Genomic DNA, 16,786 nt, shown 5'->3' on the forward strand with positions numbered 1-16,786 from the left:
GTAGGGCCAAAAAAAAAAAAAAAAAAAAAACAGATGGAGTTTAGAAAAAAACAACAACAACTCAGTTTGGCTTATGACCACCACTGCTAGAATAGAAGAGAAAATAAAAACACGGATAGCGTGCTTTGGGTGACACTTTTCATTATAATGATGATAGTAGCTCACATCTATGGAATCCTTAATACCTGCCAGGCACTCTTCTAAGACTTTTAAATCTTAGATGGTCAGGGAGCATCACTGAGTCCTAAAAGCAACCCGAGGATGTAGGCACTCTTATTATACACCCATTTCACAGGTGAGGACGCCAGAGCGTCGGCGGGGGGGGCATTGAGCGGCCAACCCCAAAGCACGTGGCTTGTAAGTCGGGCACCACGCCTGAGCACCTTTCCAACAAGGATAGCTTGAAAAACTCAAAATACTGTTACAACAGTGGCTACCATTTATTGAGCACTGTTCAGAGTACCTCCCAAGCGTCAGCTCACTGAACCCTCACAGTAAGTCGACAGGTAGGTTCTGTTACGAACCCCCTTTACAGATGGGAAAACTCAGGGTCAGGGATGGTCAGTAACTTGTTCCAAGAGCGCTGGGGGGAGGGGCTTACCGTCATCATGTCGTCACACTTCATATCAGGCTCATCCTCATCCTCACTCTTGTTGTAGAACTTGCGGAAGAAGTTGAAGGCCACCACGGTGTACAGGTAGACCACCACCGCCAGGAGGCCTACGGTCATCAACAGCTGGGGACGGGCAAGGGGCCGGTCAGCTCCACTCTGGGCTTGCCACTCCCCCATGCCCAGCCTTCCCTATCCTTTCCTGAGAAAATATTTATTTATTTATGTATTTATTTGGCTGCGTTGGGTCTTAGCTGTGGCACGCGGGCTCTATAGTTGAGGCACGTGTGATCTTTAGCTGCAGCGTGCGGGCTCTCGTTCCCTGACCAGGGATCAAACTCGGGCGCCCTGCACTGGGAGCGCAGAGTCTTAACCGCTGGACCACCGGGGAAGTCCCCGTCCTTCTCTATCCTCGCCCCAGTTCGGCCCAGGCGGCCTTCCCCCTGGGGTCTCACCACCCGCACCCGCCCTGGCTCAGCCCGCCCAGCCTTGCCCCTCCTCACCCTACCTGCCCCGCCCTCACCCTCCACCCCTCCTCAGACTGCCAAGCTCGTCCCTCCAGGCTCACTCCCCTCAGACAGGTCCCCTCCACACCTGTTTCCCATTGTGGGTGACGGAGGAGAGGATGGTGCGCAGCGTCTTGACCCCCATGGCAATGTCCAGGAGGTGGGCGGCAAAGAAGAAGTTGTTGTAGTGACCCAGGAGGGACATCACCATGTACCAGCCCAGATACAGGAAAGACTGTGGGCACACAGAGCCGGGGTCAGCGTGCATTCATGAGGGTCAAGGAGTACCCTGGGCGCCAGGGAACAGTTGAGAGTGTTGGGCATGATCTGGGGGTCAGGGTGCCATCTCTGGCTAGGGATTATTTGAAGGATCAGGAACAGACTAAAACAACGGAGCACTCTGGGTGGGAAGCCATTCTGCAGGGAGTTGGGGAACCCTCTGCAGAAGGACATAGTCCGGGAATTCAAGAGTGTTCCGGGTGGTAAGGACCCTTGGGCGGGCCAGAGGTGCACAGGGGTCAGGAGTCAGTCCCTGGTCAGGGATACCTGGGGGTGGAGCACCCAGCGCCCTCGGGCCCTTCTCCTGCAGGCCCCTCCCCCCCCACAGGGCCCTCCTCACATTGTCTGTGAAGATGACCCCAAACTTCCAGATCTGGTACTTGATATCGATGGACATGAGCCTGTAGGGTGGAGGGGAGAGGGATGGCCAGATGCCGGAGGGTCAGACCCCGGCCACCTCCCCTGCCTGTCCCAGGCCTGTGCAAGGTCACCCCCGGCTCACCAGGTGAGCAGCCCTGGTGGTGGTTCAGGCTTGCGCTCATTGTGGGCTGTGATCTCCAGCGTGGCCAGATCCATGCCCAGGAGCTCGGCGATCCGCTCCCTCCCATAGATGTCCCCGTGCTTGTCCAAGACCTACGCAGGGGAGCACAGGGCCGTGCAGACACTAGAGTGAGGAAGGTCATAGTCTGCATGGTTGGGGGTGTCTGGGGACACTCTGAACTTTGTGTCAGAGATTGGGGGTGCACTCTTCTGGGCAGAAGGGCCAGAGCTTTCTTCAGATCCTCAGGGGGAAGGTCCCAAAGTGATAAAGGTCCAGTTTACTCAGTAGCCAAGTTAATTGGGATAATTTATTATTATTAGGCAGGTAGGCAAAGAATCCTATATGACTGGCGTCCCCACCCCGTCATCTATGAATTCATCTCCTCCCACTCACCCCCTCACTCACTCTGCTCCAGCCACACTGGCCTCCTCACAGCTCCTCAAATATACCAGGCACATTCCTCCCCCAGGACCTTTGCACTGGCCGTTCCCCCTGCCCAGGACACCCTTCCCCCAGATTCCCACCTGCCTCACTCCCTCACCTCCTGATCACCCTGCAGGAAAGAGCAACCTGTCTGGGCCAACACCCACGCACTCCCCACCCCTCTGCGGGGCTTTTTTCTTCTACAGCACTTATCACCACCTGAATGCTATAAATGTGTTCCTCCTCTGTCTTTCCAACTGGAGGGTCCAAATGTGTTTACTGCTTGGATTCCAGGTCCCTAAAACAGGTCCTGGCACGCAGTAGGTGCTCAATAAACATTTGTTGAGTGACTGAATGATTGTAACTGAACATTTTCCTATGTGCCAGATACTGCTCATGTAGTAGGTCATATAACCTTTACAACAACCTGGTGGGGTCGGCCCTCATTACTTCACTTTGAATATGAGGGAAACTGAGGCACAGAAAGGCTGACCCCACTAGGAATAGAAAAGCAGACAATCTAGCTCCAGAGTCTGTGCTGAAAATAGGATGCCTTACTTCCTCCCTCAAAACTAATATTCACTGAGTATTTACTCTGTGCCAGGCACTGCGCTGTGCTTGTTACACGTATCGTCTCATTACAGAGCAGGAGGGGTGACTGTCATGCTCACTTCCAGACTGGCAACCTGAGGTGCTCCTCAGACAGTCAAAGCCTCTTGCCCAAGGTCACACATGAAGCAAGTGCTTGACGGGGTTTGGATGGCCTGGTGGCAGCAAGGAACCCAGCCCGGGAGGCCCTTCCACCTCCCCATCCACATCCTCTCACCTTCCGCTTGACAAATTTGTCCCAGTAGTTGCTGGGGAAAGACCTGCCAAGAGAAAGAAGCCACAAGACATTAGGGTAGGAGGGAATAGGAGCCACCAGCCAGGCCGGGGCGGGGGGGTTGGAATTCCAATGCTTTTCTCACAGGAGACAGGGGGGTCACATCTCACTCAGGGTCAGGCTCTAAAGACCCCAGGCCAGGTGACTTTTGCCCAAGGTCACCTCTTACCCCGCCCTCCCCCACTGCTGTTGTTGGTGGAGCCCAGGTGAGGCAGGCGGCTCGCATTCGGAGCTGGGATGTGCAAAGACCCCAGAACTGCACTCAGGTGGGGAGGAGTCGGGACCAGCAGCCTGGCCCTGCTCCGGCTCTGGGGTGCTTTCTCACACTGTTTAATTTTATTTGATGATTCTGGCCCCTTATTTACCAGTTTTCTAATTGATGAGTTGATGTCCCAACATCCTGCAAAGGTGGGCCAATGAGTTTTGCTGGGGGCGGGGGTCGGGGGTGAAGTGGAGATTTATTATGAATCCATGGATTTAGGCCTATTTGATGTGTGCTTCCATTTGTGGCACTAAATATCCTTATCAATGCTCAAACTGTCCTTGATTTGTCCACGGGGAGCCCCTTCTAAGCTGGCAGCAGGGTCCTTTCAGCATGTCACCATTTTTCAGTGAGCACACCCTTGCTTTCTGACATAACAAGATAATCCAGGCTCATCTTACACTTCCCCAACCCAGCCCTGAAATCTGCCACTTCTCCAAGGAGTTTGGTTCCTTGTCACGGGAAATGGTATTTAGAAGTCAAGGTCTTGGGCAGACACCATTTTAAATAGGTGTCTCTCCCTCTCTCTTAAGCACGTGTACTTGAATGTGTGTAAGTTAAATGTGTGTGTGTGTTAAATGTGTGTCTTTGATGGTGACAATGAGAGTATAGGATGTCCTTGGTATGGCTTCTCTCTCTCCTTGCACCACTTCACTAGGCAGGACCCCATAAGAAAATAACTTCCGGGACTTCCCTGGTGGTTCAGTGGTAAAGAATCCGCCTTCCAATGCAGGGGACGTGGGTTCTATCCCTGGTCCGGGAAGATCCCACATGCCACGGGGCAACTAAGCCCTCATGCCACAACTAAGCCCGCACGCCACACAGCTAAGCCCGCACGCCACAGCTACTGAACTCGCGCACCTCAACGAGAGAGCCTGCGTGCCACAAACTACCGAGCCCTCGCGCCCTGGAGCCCGCGCGCCACAAGGAAAAGCCTGCTCTCAGAAACAAAAGATCCTGCATGTGTGCCTCGACAAAGATTCTGCATGCCGCAACTAAGACCTGATGCCAAAAAAAAAAAAAAAAAAAGTGTCTTCATTAAAAGAAAAAAGAAAATAACTTCCAACCCTTACCTAGAGCTTACAGTGCCCCAGAAACCACACTAACTCATTTCATTGTCACAAGGTCCTTGTGAGGTCGGTGCTATTATATATCCCCACTTTACAGATAAGGAAACTGAGGCACAGAGAGGCCAAGTGACTGGACCAAGAATTCCCAGCTAGAGTGTGGCCAACCCAGGGTTCCAACCTGACCTGATGTTCTTACTCTAGACATGCCTCCCTCTAAGGATGCAGCCCCGCTGTATGAACACGTAAGATGGGACTTGACCTGGGGGAAAATGGAATGGGCTGGGAGTGTACTTTGGGGGTCCAGAGTCCCACCACGTTGCCCTCACAACCCTCATTTCCTCTCTGGGCTCAGTTTAAAAACCAAGTGATTTCATCTATTTCCCACTCATGGCACCTGGTGAGAATCCCGCGTGGGGACAGAGTTTAAAATGCAGGTTCCTGGGCGCCACCTCAGACTCACTGAACCAGAATCCCCAGGGCTGGGGCCCAGGAATCTCCATGTGTCAGCAGCACCCCCAGAGGTACTTTAATGCAGGGGAAATTTGTCTGTGTTACTAAGAGGAAGACAAAGGCCTGGGGAGAATGAGTCAGGACCCGCAGCGACTGGAACTCCGGCCTTTTGAGGCCTGGGCTGGGACTGGAGTGGAAACCCAGTTCTGTGTCCCCCAAGCCGCCGCGAGGCTGGGGCCGGGCCCTTACGGGGTGTTGAGCACCAGCCGGTCCCACTGCCCCTTCACGTCATCGTCTTCAGGCTGCTCCGTGATGTAGAGGCCGTCAAACTCCAGCTTCCGGGCCAGTTCCTTCTCCCGCTTAAAGATCACCAGGGGCACCTAGAGCATGCAGGGAGGCAAAGGGGTGAGTGTCAGGAGACCACAGCCTCGGCAGGAGCTAGGACATCTTGCTGGAGCCTCCGCGAGACCCCACATCAGAGGAGCTTTTCCAGAGTGATCAGGGGAGTAGTGGGGAGACGCGGTCAGAGGGTCAGGGCTGGGATGAGGAGAAAACCCGGGAGAATGCAGAACTGGCACCTGCTGCGGCCTGGGGCCTCCCAAGGGAAGCAGGAGGAATGAAAGAGGCAGGTGAAAGCAGGTGGAAGTGGGGCAGAACATTCCAGGCAGGGGGAACAGCACTTGCAAAAGTTCTAAGCCCAAAGAGCTCTGTTTGTCCAATTGTAAAGTATCAAGATCTGCTGAACAGCCAGTTCTCACGGAACCCATACTGAAGTTTTCGTAAAACACCTTACGGGGCATCACAAGCTTCAGGCATAGTTGATGTCAGAATCCACGTGCCCCTGTTGGCACCCATGTTATGTCTGAGGCCCACAGACCCTCACAGATTTTAAGTCACCAACTGACCAACATGTAGAAAATAAATATTCCCGAATGACAAATTTTGCTTCTTGATCCAGAAATTAACATCATGGGTCACAGGACCCACCTCCTCAGCTGCAACCTGTATCAGTTCCTAGTTTGAATATCACCCTTGCTAAAGACCCCAATCCTGTACTCAGTCCCCCAGCCTTACCCCAACCCTAGACCCCCCTCTGTCCCAGTCACTGTGTGAGATGCCCCAGCCCCTGCCCCAGGTCCTCTCAGCCAGTGCCCCAGCAAACATCCCCTCCAAACAAACACACACACACACACACACACACACACACACACACACGCCCCAGCCCCAAGGCTGTGGTCAGGACCCACCTTGAGACAGTTGTAGCCAATGATGCAGAGGAAGGCCACCAGCGTATGCAGAAGGCTCAAGCAACGCAAGGCAGGTTCCATGTAGCCCGTGCTCTCCTCCAGGAAGTAGTACACCATGTTCTCATCCTCGTGGCCCTCTGCTTCCTCTCCGGCCCCTGAGCCCCAGCCAGAGCCTCCACCTAACCCTGCTCCTGACAGGTCCCCAGCTGCTGAGCTCTCCATATCATCCTCCCCTGGTGGAGAGTCTGAGACCTAAAGGGGGACAGAGGTCAGCCAGGGTGGGGACCCGGTGTCCTGATACCTGGTCTGCCACACCCAGAACTGGGCCCTCATCAGATACAGTCTCTGCAGGACTGTCCATCAAGATCAAGGGGTGGGCCCAGGACCCTAGCTAGCAAATCAGATTCTGTCCTGGGAATTTGACTATTGAACTGAGTGACAGGAGGACTGAAAACAGAGTTGATTTATCTTGATAGTGGAGCCCTAAAGAGACTACTTTTTTTTTTTAAGAGACTACTTTTAACACTAATATTAACACTAATACTAAAATTAGTAGTAGCTATCATTTATTTATACAGCACCATTTTTTGTCAGATACTATTCTGAGTGCTTCACGTACATCAGTCCTCTTCTTTTTTTTTTGGCTGGGCCTCACACATCTTGCAGGATCTTAGTTCCCTGATCAGGGATTGAACCCACGCCTTCAGCAGTGAAAGTGTGGAGTCCTAACCACTGGACCACCAGGGAATTCCTCATGTTAATCCTCTTTTAATTCCCACAGCTCTAAGATGTAGGCTCTGTTATTATCCCATAACACAGACGAGGAAATTAAGGCACAGAAAGGTTAAGAACTTTGCCTAACATCATGCAGCCAGTGAGTGGTGGAGCCAGCCTCCAATCCTACAGAAGCCATGCTCTGACCATTCTGCTAGACTGCCCCTCTGTCATCTAGATCTCGCGCAAGACCCCGAGGGTCCCTTTGTCCTTTGGGAGGCCTGCTTCTTAGCCCTCTCCTTCTCTTCCATGAGCTGCCCATTTCCTCCTCCTCACAAATTTCTCTTTAGCTTATGTGAGAACAAAGAGATGTAACTGAATCAGCGGGTGTTGCAGAGAGGGGAAGGCCTGCACCCAGGGGCACAGGGCTGGCCAGTGGCAGAGCTGAGCGTGGAACCCAGGACTGATTCCCTGCACTAACTCCCACAGGGCACTCAGGCATCTGTTCCAGATGGACCCAGACACCCATACTCACCACCACAGGGGTCTTAAGCGCCAGGTGTTCAGCCTGAACCTTCCTGGGGACCCTGAGCCCAACACCTTGTCCCTGGTGAACTGCAAGGGCCCTGGGAACCCGTTAGGGGCTGAGCCTGCCGCCCCACAGCCCAGGTAAGCGCCTGATCCTCCTGGCCCCTCTTGATCAGCACCTTATAAAACAGCAGGATGAAGTTGATGGCAAATGCCAAGAAGAGGGCAAGGAATCGCAGAGTGTAAAAGTTCCGGGAGAGGTAGTTCTAAGATGAGGAGAGAAAGAAAAAGACAGAGCTCACGGACCACTCGCTTCCCGGGAGAATTTACCCCAACATTCACCCACAACCCAAGCACCGGGGTCCTTAATATCTGGTCCCACAATCTCCCATTTATTGAGTGCTTATTGTATACCAAGGCCTGGGCTAAGAGCTTTATATACATGAACCTGTTTAATTCTCACCACAACCCTACGAAGTAGGTAACTGCTGATATGCCCACTTTCTGGATGAGGAAGTGGAGGCTCAGGGTGGTGAGCTGTCTTGTCCAAGGTTACGTAGCCAAGAAGTGGCAGAGCTGGGCTTCGAAGCCAGGCGGTCCAGCTACAGAGTCCACACTCCCAACCACTCTGCCGTGCTGCTTCCCGGGTGAGGGTACCCTGTCTGCTTTATCCCAGGCAGAAGACATCTACTTCCACCTCTCCCTTCCTCTTTTTCTCTCCATCGTTCTCTCCATCCCCCATTCTTCCCCCCAATCCTCACTGAACCACCCTCTGTCCAACATGTTTCCCTCAGCCCCTCATGTCAGGCTGGCCTGGAGAGGAGATAGGACAGATGGAGCCCTGGGCCCCGACCTCCCTTCTTCCGGGCCTGGATGAGGAGATGACTTCTCCCCCCACAGGAGGAGCTGGGGCTGGTGTGGCAGCTCCTACCTGAAGGCTGAGAGCCAAGAAATAGGCCACGGTGGGAGGAACAGAGCCATGGCCTCAGTTGGATTTAGTTCTGGATAGAGGATGGGGGTGGGAAGCTGAGGCCGGTGGCCCCAGGTGCGCAAAAGCGGGGACGTTGGAATAAGGATTGCGAGCAGGGAGAGGCCGAAGAGCCAAGCGGGGACCACCCGAAAATGCTGCCCTGTGCCCAGGTCCTGCTCTGTCTGGGCACGTCTCTGCTCTCTGCCCATATCGACTTCACCACAGAGATGAGCCTGGCCCAGGTGGGCTCAAGGACAGGGATGGGGGAGAGGTGGTGTGTTTGTTTTCTGGGAGAGGAGGCTTCAGGGTGCCCTTGCTGGGTCCTCACCAAGAACTTCACCCTCTGTACTTCCAGTTCTCCCCAGAATTCCAGGCCCCCGCCTGCAGCCCCCTCCTTCTTTGGAGCGGGGGGAGGAGGAGTTGTCTTCTTGGGGGGTTCTGGTGGGGGTTCGGGGACTTCTTTCTTCTCCCCATTCTCAGCACTGCAGGGCAGGACAAAGAGAGAGTGAGCAGGTGCCTGGGAAATGCATTCATTCAGTCATTCATTCAAAGCCATGCGCTGGGGCCCACCCCATGCCTGGTCCAGGTCTAGATGGCGCTTGGGGACACAGTAAGACAACTCTCCAGCCCTGTCCCCACGGGGCTCCAGTCCAACGGGGTACACATCCGTCTCCAGACAGTGGCAGCCCGGAGTGGTCAGGGCTGGGACGAGAGTAGCTCAGGGGCTTATGGGAGCCCAGAGGAGACACCTCTTCAACTTAGGGGGCATGTCAAGGTCGGCTTCCCAGAGAAGGAGCCCATGCGAGCCAAGATGGGAAGGAGGAGGAAGGCTGAGACAAAGCGCAGGGGAAGGTGTCACAGGCGGAGGGAACAGCTGGTAGAAAGGCTTGCAGGTAAGAGAGGAGCGTTCATTTCTCTACTGCCTTTCACAGAGGCCCTCCTCTGGGCCTGGGCCTGGGATGGGTGATGCTGAGGTCCCAGAGTGACTAGGACATCCTCAGGCCCTGACCTCAGGAGGCGTCTAGTCCAGGAGGGAGGCAGTGATAGGGGCTGGGCCCCTTCGAGCCAAGGCCACTCACTCGGCTTTCTCAGGCTCGGGCTCTGGAGGCAGCTCCTCTTCCTCTCCATCCACCTGGCGGCAGGGCAAGTATCAGGGCTGAGCCTGCACCCCAAGTGCCTCTCAGACCTGCCTATTCCTCTCTGTGTCCCTTTCTGGCCGTTTCTCCTGGGAAATCTAAGTTTCACTCCCCCTCCCCCACAGGAGAGGGATTATGATTCTCATTTTACAGAAGGGAACTGAGGCTCAGAGGAGTGGAGTGCCTTGGGTAAAGCACCGTGCACTCAGGCTGGCTCCAAGGGGAGCTCTTCTCCCCTCATGGCCTTCCATCACCTTGACAACGGCACCCCCACGGCACTTACTGCACTGAGGGCCTGAGGATGCTTTAGGGGCCTCTGTCACGTGGACTACTTAATTCCCCACAACCGCCTGTATCTCTGAGGGTCTTTCCCAGTGTCTCTGACCCTATCTTGGGTCTTTTTAGTTCTTGGTCCTGCTTCTCCCCTAATTTGGTCTCTGGATCTCTTGCTCTTTCGGGCTCCAGATATTTTTTTCTCTGTCTCTCGGAGAATCACTACCCTCTTCACCGGGAGACTTCCTCCAGGTCTCCATCTCTGCGTCCATCTCTCAGTGTGTCTCTCTTTGTCCCTGCGTATCTCTCAGGCCCTCTCTCCGCCCTTTTCCTCTCTCTGTGCACCGCTCTCCAACCTCTATTTGTCTCTCTTTCCCCCTCTCACCCTGCCTCCTACCCCAGTATCTCCAAAACCCTGAAGCCCCAGCCCGCGCTCTCACCCCCAACTTCCTCTTGATGATGGGGGAGCCCTCGGGCGTGGGCGGCTCCGCCGGCGTCGTGTCACCCATGTCCCCGAGGCCGCCGGGCCCTTCGGGCCGGAAGGGGCCATCCTCGGCCACGGCCACAGTCCCGTCGGCGCCTTCCGGACCGGCCTCCTGCGCCGCCGCCTCCTCGTCGCCCGCGCCCTCCGCGGAGTCGCCCGCGCCTTCGCCCGCACCCTCGCCGTCCGCGTCGCCTCCGGGCCCGGCCGGCTGCTCGCCGTGCACCTCGTCGCCCGTGGGGTCGGGCATGCCCGCCAGGAGCTCGGTCATCGTCACCTTCTTGGCGCCCTCCACCAGGCCGCCGCCGAAGAGCGAGCCCCAGAGCAGGCGCAGCGCGCCCGCCGCCGCCCCCGCGGCCGCCGCGCCCGCGCGCGCCAGCGCCCCCCAGAGCAGCGTGGCCACGGCCGTCGCGGCCTCGCGCGCCGTCAGCCGCCGCAGCCGCCGCACGCGCCGCCGCAGGCTGCGGTAGCTGAGGCCCCGTAGGGCCCGACCCGCCGCCGCCGCCAGTCGCGCCGTCGCGCCCGCCGCCGCCGTCCCCGCCGCGCCCTCGGGCCCCGCCGCGCCCTCCTCGGCGCCCTCGGCGCCCGCCTCCGCCGCGCCCGCGCCCTCGTCGTCGCCCTCCCCCGGCCGGCCCTCGGTCTCCGAGATCTGCGCGGCGATCTGCATCTCGAAGATGGTGTCCTCGCAGAAGCTCACGAAGAGCTCCATCTTCTCCGACTCGCCGCCCTCGTTCACCACGTCGAAGATGAACTGACGCTTCGACTCCTTCACCTGTAGCGCGGGGCGGAGGGGACGTGATGGGGGCGCTGTCGGCGGGAACTTGGGACAACAGCGGTGGCAGGCACGCGCGTTCGCCGCTGTTCTAAGCATCGTCGTTTTTATTTTTGAAAGCGAACCTATATAGCGCTCGCTGTAGGTGCACTTGTAAGAACCTCAGCAAGGCTAGGCCCTGTATCCAGCATTTTATGTATGGTATCTCATTAAATCCGCACAAACCATCCTAGAAGTAGGGGCCGATATCCCCATTTTACAGACGAGGAAATGGAAGCCCGGAAAGTCACGTGTCCGGCGTGATGCAGCTGAGAGGTGGCAGGTGTGGGATTCGAATTCCCAACAAGCTGGTTCCAGAATCGATGTTCTTGGCTTCGACAGACGGAGCATAGTGGGTGAGGGCAAAGGTTCTGCAGCCAGCCTGCCTGGGTTCGAATGCTGATTCTGCCACTGAGTTAGACTTAACTCTCTGGGCTTCGGTTTCCCCTTATGTAAATCGGGGAATAATAGTAGGACCCATGCATAAAAGGGTTGGCGTGAGGATTAAATGAGTTAATAGGTGCTGAGTGATTAGAACAGTGCCTGGCACCTACCAAACGCCATATAGTGCTTGCTATTGTGGTACTGCTGCATGAGCGCTAGAGGGCCACGCAGGCAGACATGGACTCCGGACCGGTAGGAGAACGCGGGAATGGGAAGGAGTGAGCAGGAGGAAGCGGGTGTTTGGAGGAGTAACACTAACAGAAAGAGTGTGCACGTGGGGTGCACGTGAGGGGCGGAGCTCCCACAGGGTGTACTAGAGTGTGAAGGGCCAGTGGTGAACCGGGGCTTCCTGCAGATGCAGGGATGTGCAGACGTCCCGGGTGCAAGGACGGTGCAACGGCTTTTAAGGCAGATTGGAGAGGAGGATGAGTAAACAGTGGCGCCCCAAGGGACACAGGTGAGTGTGCAAAACCTTGGGAGTTCCGGTGGAGTGTGTGAAAGGGCCGATGTGCAAGAGCCTTGTGAGAGGCCACCGGGACTAAGGGAGGAATCGGGTGTGAGGAGGGCGGCGTGGGAGGACAGGGGAAGAATGTGACCGTGCCCGGCTCAGTGTGCTCGGCGGACATGGGCCTATGGGGCAGGCATGCAAGGGCCTGGGTGAAACCGCGGGTGGGGAGTGTAAATGGTGTGGGAGGGGTCTACAATTCATATGGTCAGTGCATGTGCGGCAGCATGAGTGTGCAAGCGGAGCCGGGCGTCAGCGTAAGAGGGCCCAGTGTGCAGGAAGGCACAGCGGCATCCTCAGAGTGAGTGTGCAAGAGAGGTGCACGCACATGCGGGCCCAGCATAAGTGGGAAGGGCATTGTGTGCTAGGAACTCAGAGGGCATTTGGGGGCACAAAATGCCAGTCACCAGTCATCAGGGCACCCTAGAGCCCCCACGGTGAGTGTGCAAAAGAGTGGGCATGGGCAGGCCAGGGCCAAGAGAGGGCACACCAGGGGCTGCTGGTAAGGTGAGCGAGGTGTGTGTAACCCCGTGGGTCCAAGTACAAGAGTGTGGGTGTGGTCGCATCAGGATAATAAGAGCTCCCAGGGTGAGTGTGCAAGTGGCAGGCGTGGTGTGCGAGCAGCCACAGTGAGGGCCCACAGACGCTGCTGCATGTATGAGGGGATATGTCCATGCCGAGTCTGCACGAGGTGGGCATGGGAGAACCGGGGGTACGCAAGGGCACAGCAGCACCCATACAACGTGTGCAGAAGGGTGGGCATGGGCTTGCACGAGCGGAGCACGGGCACACCAGGGTCTGCAGAGCGGATGTGCGAAGCGTGCACAGCCCCAGGTGTGGTCCAAGCGTGCCAGGAGCATGCCCCGAAGCCCCGGGAGGCAAGCATGCGCGTGTGCGGGGCCACCGACCTGGGGCATCTCCCACTGGGCGCGGTTGGTCTCCGAGATCTCGAAGTAGATACGCTCGATGCGGCGGGAGGCGCCCATGATCTCGATGCGGCCCAGGTAGGGCCGGAAGTACTCGAGGATGCTCTCAGCCAGCTCGAGGAAGTTGCGCAGGCGCGGGTCGTGAGGCACGTGCTCCGACAGGTTGGTGAGCAGCACGGCCACGTTGAAGCCGATGTCGCGGGCTGGCTCCTGGAAGCGGTTGGCAAACTCCTCGCAGTCAATCATCTCGTTCTCATCCGCTTCGGAGCACGAAAGCAGGAACTGGATTTCTGGACCGGTGAACTGCTTCTGGCTGTCCATGGCCTGGGGGGTGGGCAGGGGTGAGCGGGGGAGGTCAGAGGGGTGGCCTAGGGAGCCCCAATGCCTTCCCCGAAACAACTATGGATTTTTCATAAGGAGAGAAAAATCCAGAATCATATAACCAGCACCCAAGGCTGACGCCCAGCAGGTTGGTATGGGTGAGGCTGTACCAGCTATTAAAACACTGAATGTTATGGGACTTCCCTGGTGGCACAGTGGTTAAGAATCCGCCTGCCAATGCAGGGGACACGGGTTCGAGCCCTGGTCCGGGAAGATTCCACGTGCCGCGGAGCAATTAAGCCCATGTGCCACAACTACTGAGCCTGTGCCCTAGACCCCCGCAAGCCACAACTACTGAGACCACGTGCCACAACTGCTGAAGCCCGCGCGCCTAAAGCCCGTGCTCCGCAACAAGAGAAGCCACCGCAATGAGAGGCCCGCGCACCGCAACGAAGAGTAGCCCCCACTCGCCGCAACTAGAGAAGGCCCGCGCGCAGCAATGAGGACCCAATGCAGCCAAAAGTAAATAAATAAATTTATGTATTAAAAAAAAAATACCGAATGCTGCATTTCTACAAAGCTGAGCAACCATCCACTGTCAGATAAAGTCCATTTTCAGAGATGGTAAGGTGTGAATTGATGAAACTCAGCACTTGTGTAGCAGCTGGTAGAGATGCTGCCCCAAGCTCCCTGCCTGCCATCCTGGTGAGTCCCCGCAGGCCTGCTCTCCACCCATCCTCCCCCCACATGATGGCACCTGTGATCTGTACCAGAGGCTTTCTTGACCCTCTGGCTGCAGGTGGGGCCTGTCCAGTTGAGGTCAGGGAGCAGGAGGAGAATGGAGTGGTGGCATTTCTCTCCTTGGCTTCCTCCCTGTGCTGGCTGTATCTCTCCGCCAAAGGTCAGTTCTGCCATCCTGTCCACACAGCTCCTTATATCTCTGAGTTAGATAATTTCTTTTTCCTCCAGGCCAGCCCCCTTACAGCTAGGGCCCTGACTGATACATGCCACCACCTCTGCCCCTTCCCCAAGGCCCTTGGGTCCCCCATCCTACCATTTCCAGCAACTAAATAATTGGCACCTGACAAAACGGAGGCCTCCAAATTTCAACTTGGGATAAAGTCGTATGCCCATCACCCCAGAACATATTTTCAGCTACTATATATTTAAGAACTATAACATGACGTGTATGATTGGAGCCCTCTGTGTACCCTTCTCTTGCTCCATTACCCCCACCCTCCCCCAAGGTAACCACCAAGGAGTTGGTGTATCCTTCCAAAGAACTATGTGTAACATGGATGGACCTAGTGGGTATTATGCTTAGTGAAATAAGTCAGACAAAGACAAATACTGTATGTTATCACTTATATGTGGAATCTAAAAAATAAAACAAATGAATGAATATAACAAAACAGAAACAGACTCACAGATATAGAGAACAAATTAGAACAAACCAGTGAGGAGAGGGCATGGGGGGAGGGGCAAGATAGGGATAGGAGATTAAGAGATACAAACTACTATGAATAAAATAAATAAGCTACAAGGACATATTGTACAGCACAGAGAATATAGACAATATTTTATGATAACTTTAAATGGAGTATAATCTATAAAAATATTGAATCACTACGTTGTACACCTGAAACTAATATAATATTGTAAATCAACTATACTTCAATTAAAAAAGATGTGTCAGTACTTCTACTACTTATATTCTGTCATTTTTTACACAAAAAATTTGGTATCCTGTGCATTATTTTGATTTAAAGAACTGCAATTATAATCATGTAATTTGAAACTTGCTTTTTTCACTGAGCTGTATGTTTTCAAGATCTATCCATGTTGATATATAGATCAAATGAATGCATTTTCACTGCTGTGTAGTATTCCTGTTTTATAAACACAACACTCTATCTATTCTCCTGATGATAGACGTTTAGTTTATTTCCAGTTTTTAACTTTACAGACACTTTCATTGAACGTTCTTGTACTGATCTTCAATGCACTCTTTGCAAGAGGTTCTCTGGGGCAGTCTTTCAAATGTTTTGACCACACCTATAGTAAAAATGCATTTTATAATGTGACTCAAAAAAAAAGTTTTCACGACACAATTCTGACTTTCGCTATGTAACACACTCTGCAATGTTCTATTCTATTTTATTTTTAAAGATGCTGGTCATGACTTAACTAAATTTCATGACCAACAGATGGGTTGCAACATGGTTTGAGAAACACTGCTCTGGGGTATGAACAGAAGCGAAATTTTCTGGCTCTCAAAAATGCTTTGTAGCCAAGAACTTTGCAAAATGCTTTCTAAATGAGTAACATGCTTTGCAAATCATGAAGGGCTCTAGAAACCACAGAGCGTGGAGACATAATCACACAGGAACTCTTCACCTTCTACCATCACGCCATCAACCTGACTCCTTCCCTTATGTGTGTGTGTGACACTGTCCCTCTTAAAATCTGACACCCCCCAACCATGCTCCACATTGCCCATTTGCCTATCCCCTTCTTTTGAAATACCTTTTTCTCTGACTGTTGTCAGTTTCCTTGGCTGGAGTCTCCTTCTCTTCCAGACCTCTAAAGGTTGGAGGGGCTCCAGGCCTGGAATTTGCACTCTTTTCTTGAGATATACGCTCGTCATGGAGATGTCACTGAGGACCGAACCTCTGAAAGGCATCCCATGCCGATGATTGTAAAGTCTATATCCCAGCCCTGACTGCTCTCCGGAATCCATACACTTAACAGTGGAAGCCTTATCTGACATCTCTTTGTGGAAATGGCCAAAACTGACCTCTTGATTTCAAAACCTCTCCTCCCACAGTCTTACCCATCTCAGGAATAGCATTACCACCCACCCAGGTGCTTAAGTTAAAATCTTTGAGTCATCCTTGATTCCTCTCTTTTATCTCACTACCCACACCTAATCCATCAGCAAATCTGTCAGCTCTACTTTCAAAAGATCTAGGACACACACACTTCTGCCCCCTCCATGGCCCCTACCCTGGTTTTGTCCCCCATTGGACCCTCACAGCAACCTTCTCCCTGGTCTCCCTGCTCCTCTTCTATCCCCACAGTCTCTTCCCCCCCACCCACAGTTGGAGGGACCCTGTGAACATCTGAGTCAGGTCACATCCCTCCCCTGCTCAGAATCCTCCCTTAGCTCCATCTCATTCAGGTTAAAAGAGTCCTCCCTGCAGCCAACCAGTGCCAGCACATCTGCCCCCCTCAGCTCTCAGACTTAAAGTTTTCCTCTCCCCGCCCCCAACAGCCCTCTCCAGCCATACTGGCCTCCTTTGCATCCCTCTTTTTTTTTTTTTTTTTAGCGGTACGCGGGCCTCTCACTGTTGTGGCCTCTCCCGTTGCGGAGCACAGGCTCCGGACGCACAGGCTCAGCGGCCAT

At 54.4% G+C, this 16,786-nt stretch overlaps 2 protein-coding genes across 2 annotated transcripts in view; one reads left to right on the top strand and one right to left on the bottom strand.

Moving 5' to 3' along the window:
* Positions 1 to 299, top strand: part of LOC129391456 (calpain-12-like) — a 9,005-nt gene extending 8,706 nt beyond the window's left edge. Inside the window, 1 exon segment of the mRNA XM_055079265.1 lies at positions 296 to 299. Within this exon segment, the coding sequence (XP_054935240.1) occupies positions 296 to 299 (4 nt within the window).
* Positions 300 to 514: 215 nt separating this feature from the next.
* LOC114484063 (ryanodine receptor 1-like) lies at positions 515 to 13,490 on the bottom strand. The gene is made up of 12 exons (XM_028477988.2): positions 13,042 to 13,490; positions 10,333 to 11,145; positions 9,563 to 9,615; positions 8,812 to 8,965; positions 7,693 to 7,779; positions 6,272 to 6,523; positions 5,274 to 5,404; positions 3,186 to 3,228; positions 1,898 to 2,028; positions 1,736 to 1,796; positions 1,205 to 1,351; positions 515 to 736 (listed from the first exon to the last, which is right to left on the bottom strand). The coding sequence occupies exons 1-12, from the start codon at positions 13,378 to 13,380 to the stop codon at positions 530 to 532; spliced, it is 2,418 nt and encodes an 805-aa protein (XP_028333789.2). The 5' UTR covers positions 13,381 to 13,490; the 3' UTR covers positions 515 to 529.
* Between the last annotated feature and the right edge of the window lie 3,296 nt (positions 13,491 to 16,786).

This window comes from Physeter macrocephalus, chromosome 17, assembly GCF_002837175.3.
Source record: "Physeter macrocephalus isolate SW-GA chromosome 17, ASM283717v5, whole genome shotgun sequence".
In the NCBI taxonomy this organism is placed as follows: domain Eukaryota; kingdom Metazoa; phylum Chordata; class Mammalia; order Artiodactyla; family Physeteridae; genus Physeter; species Physeter macrocephalus.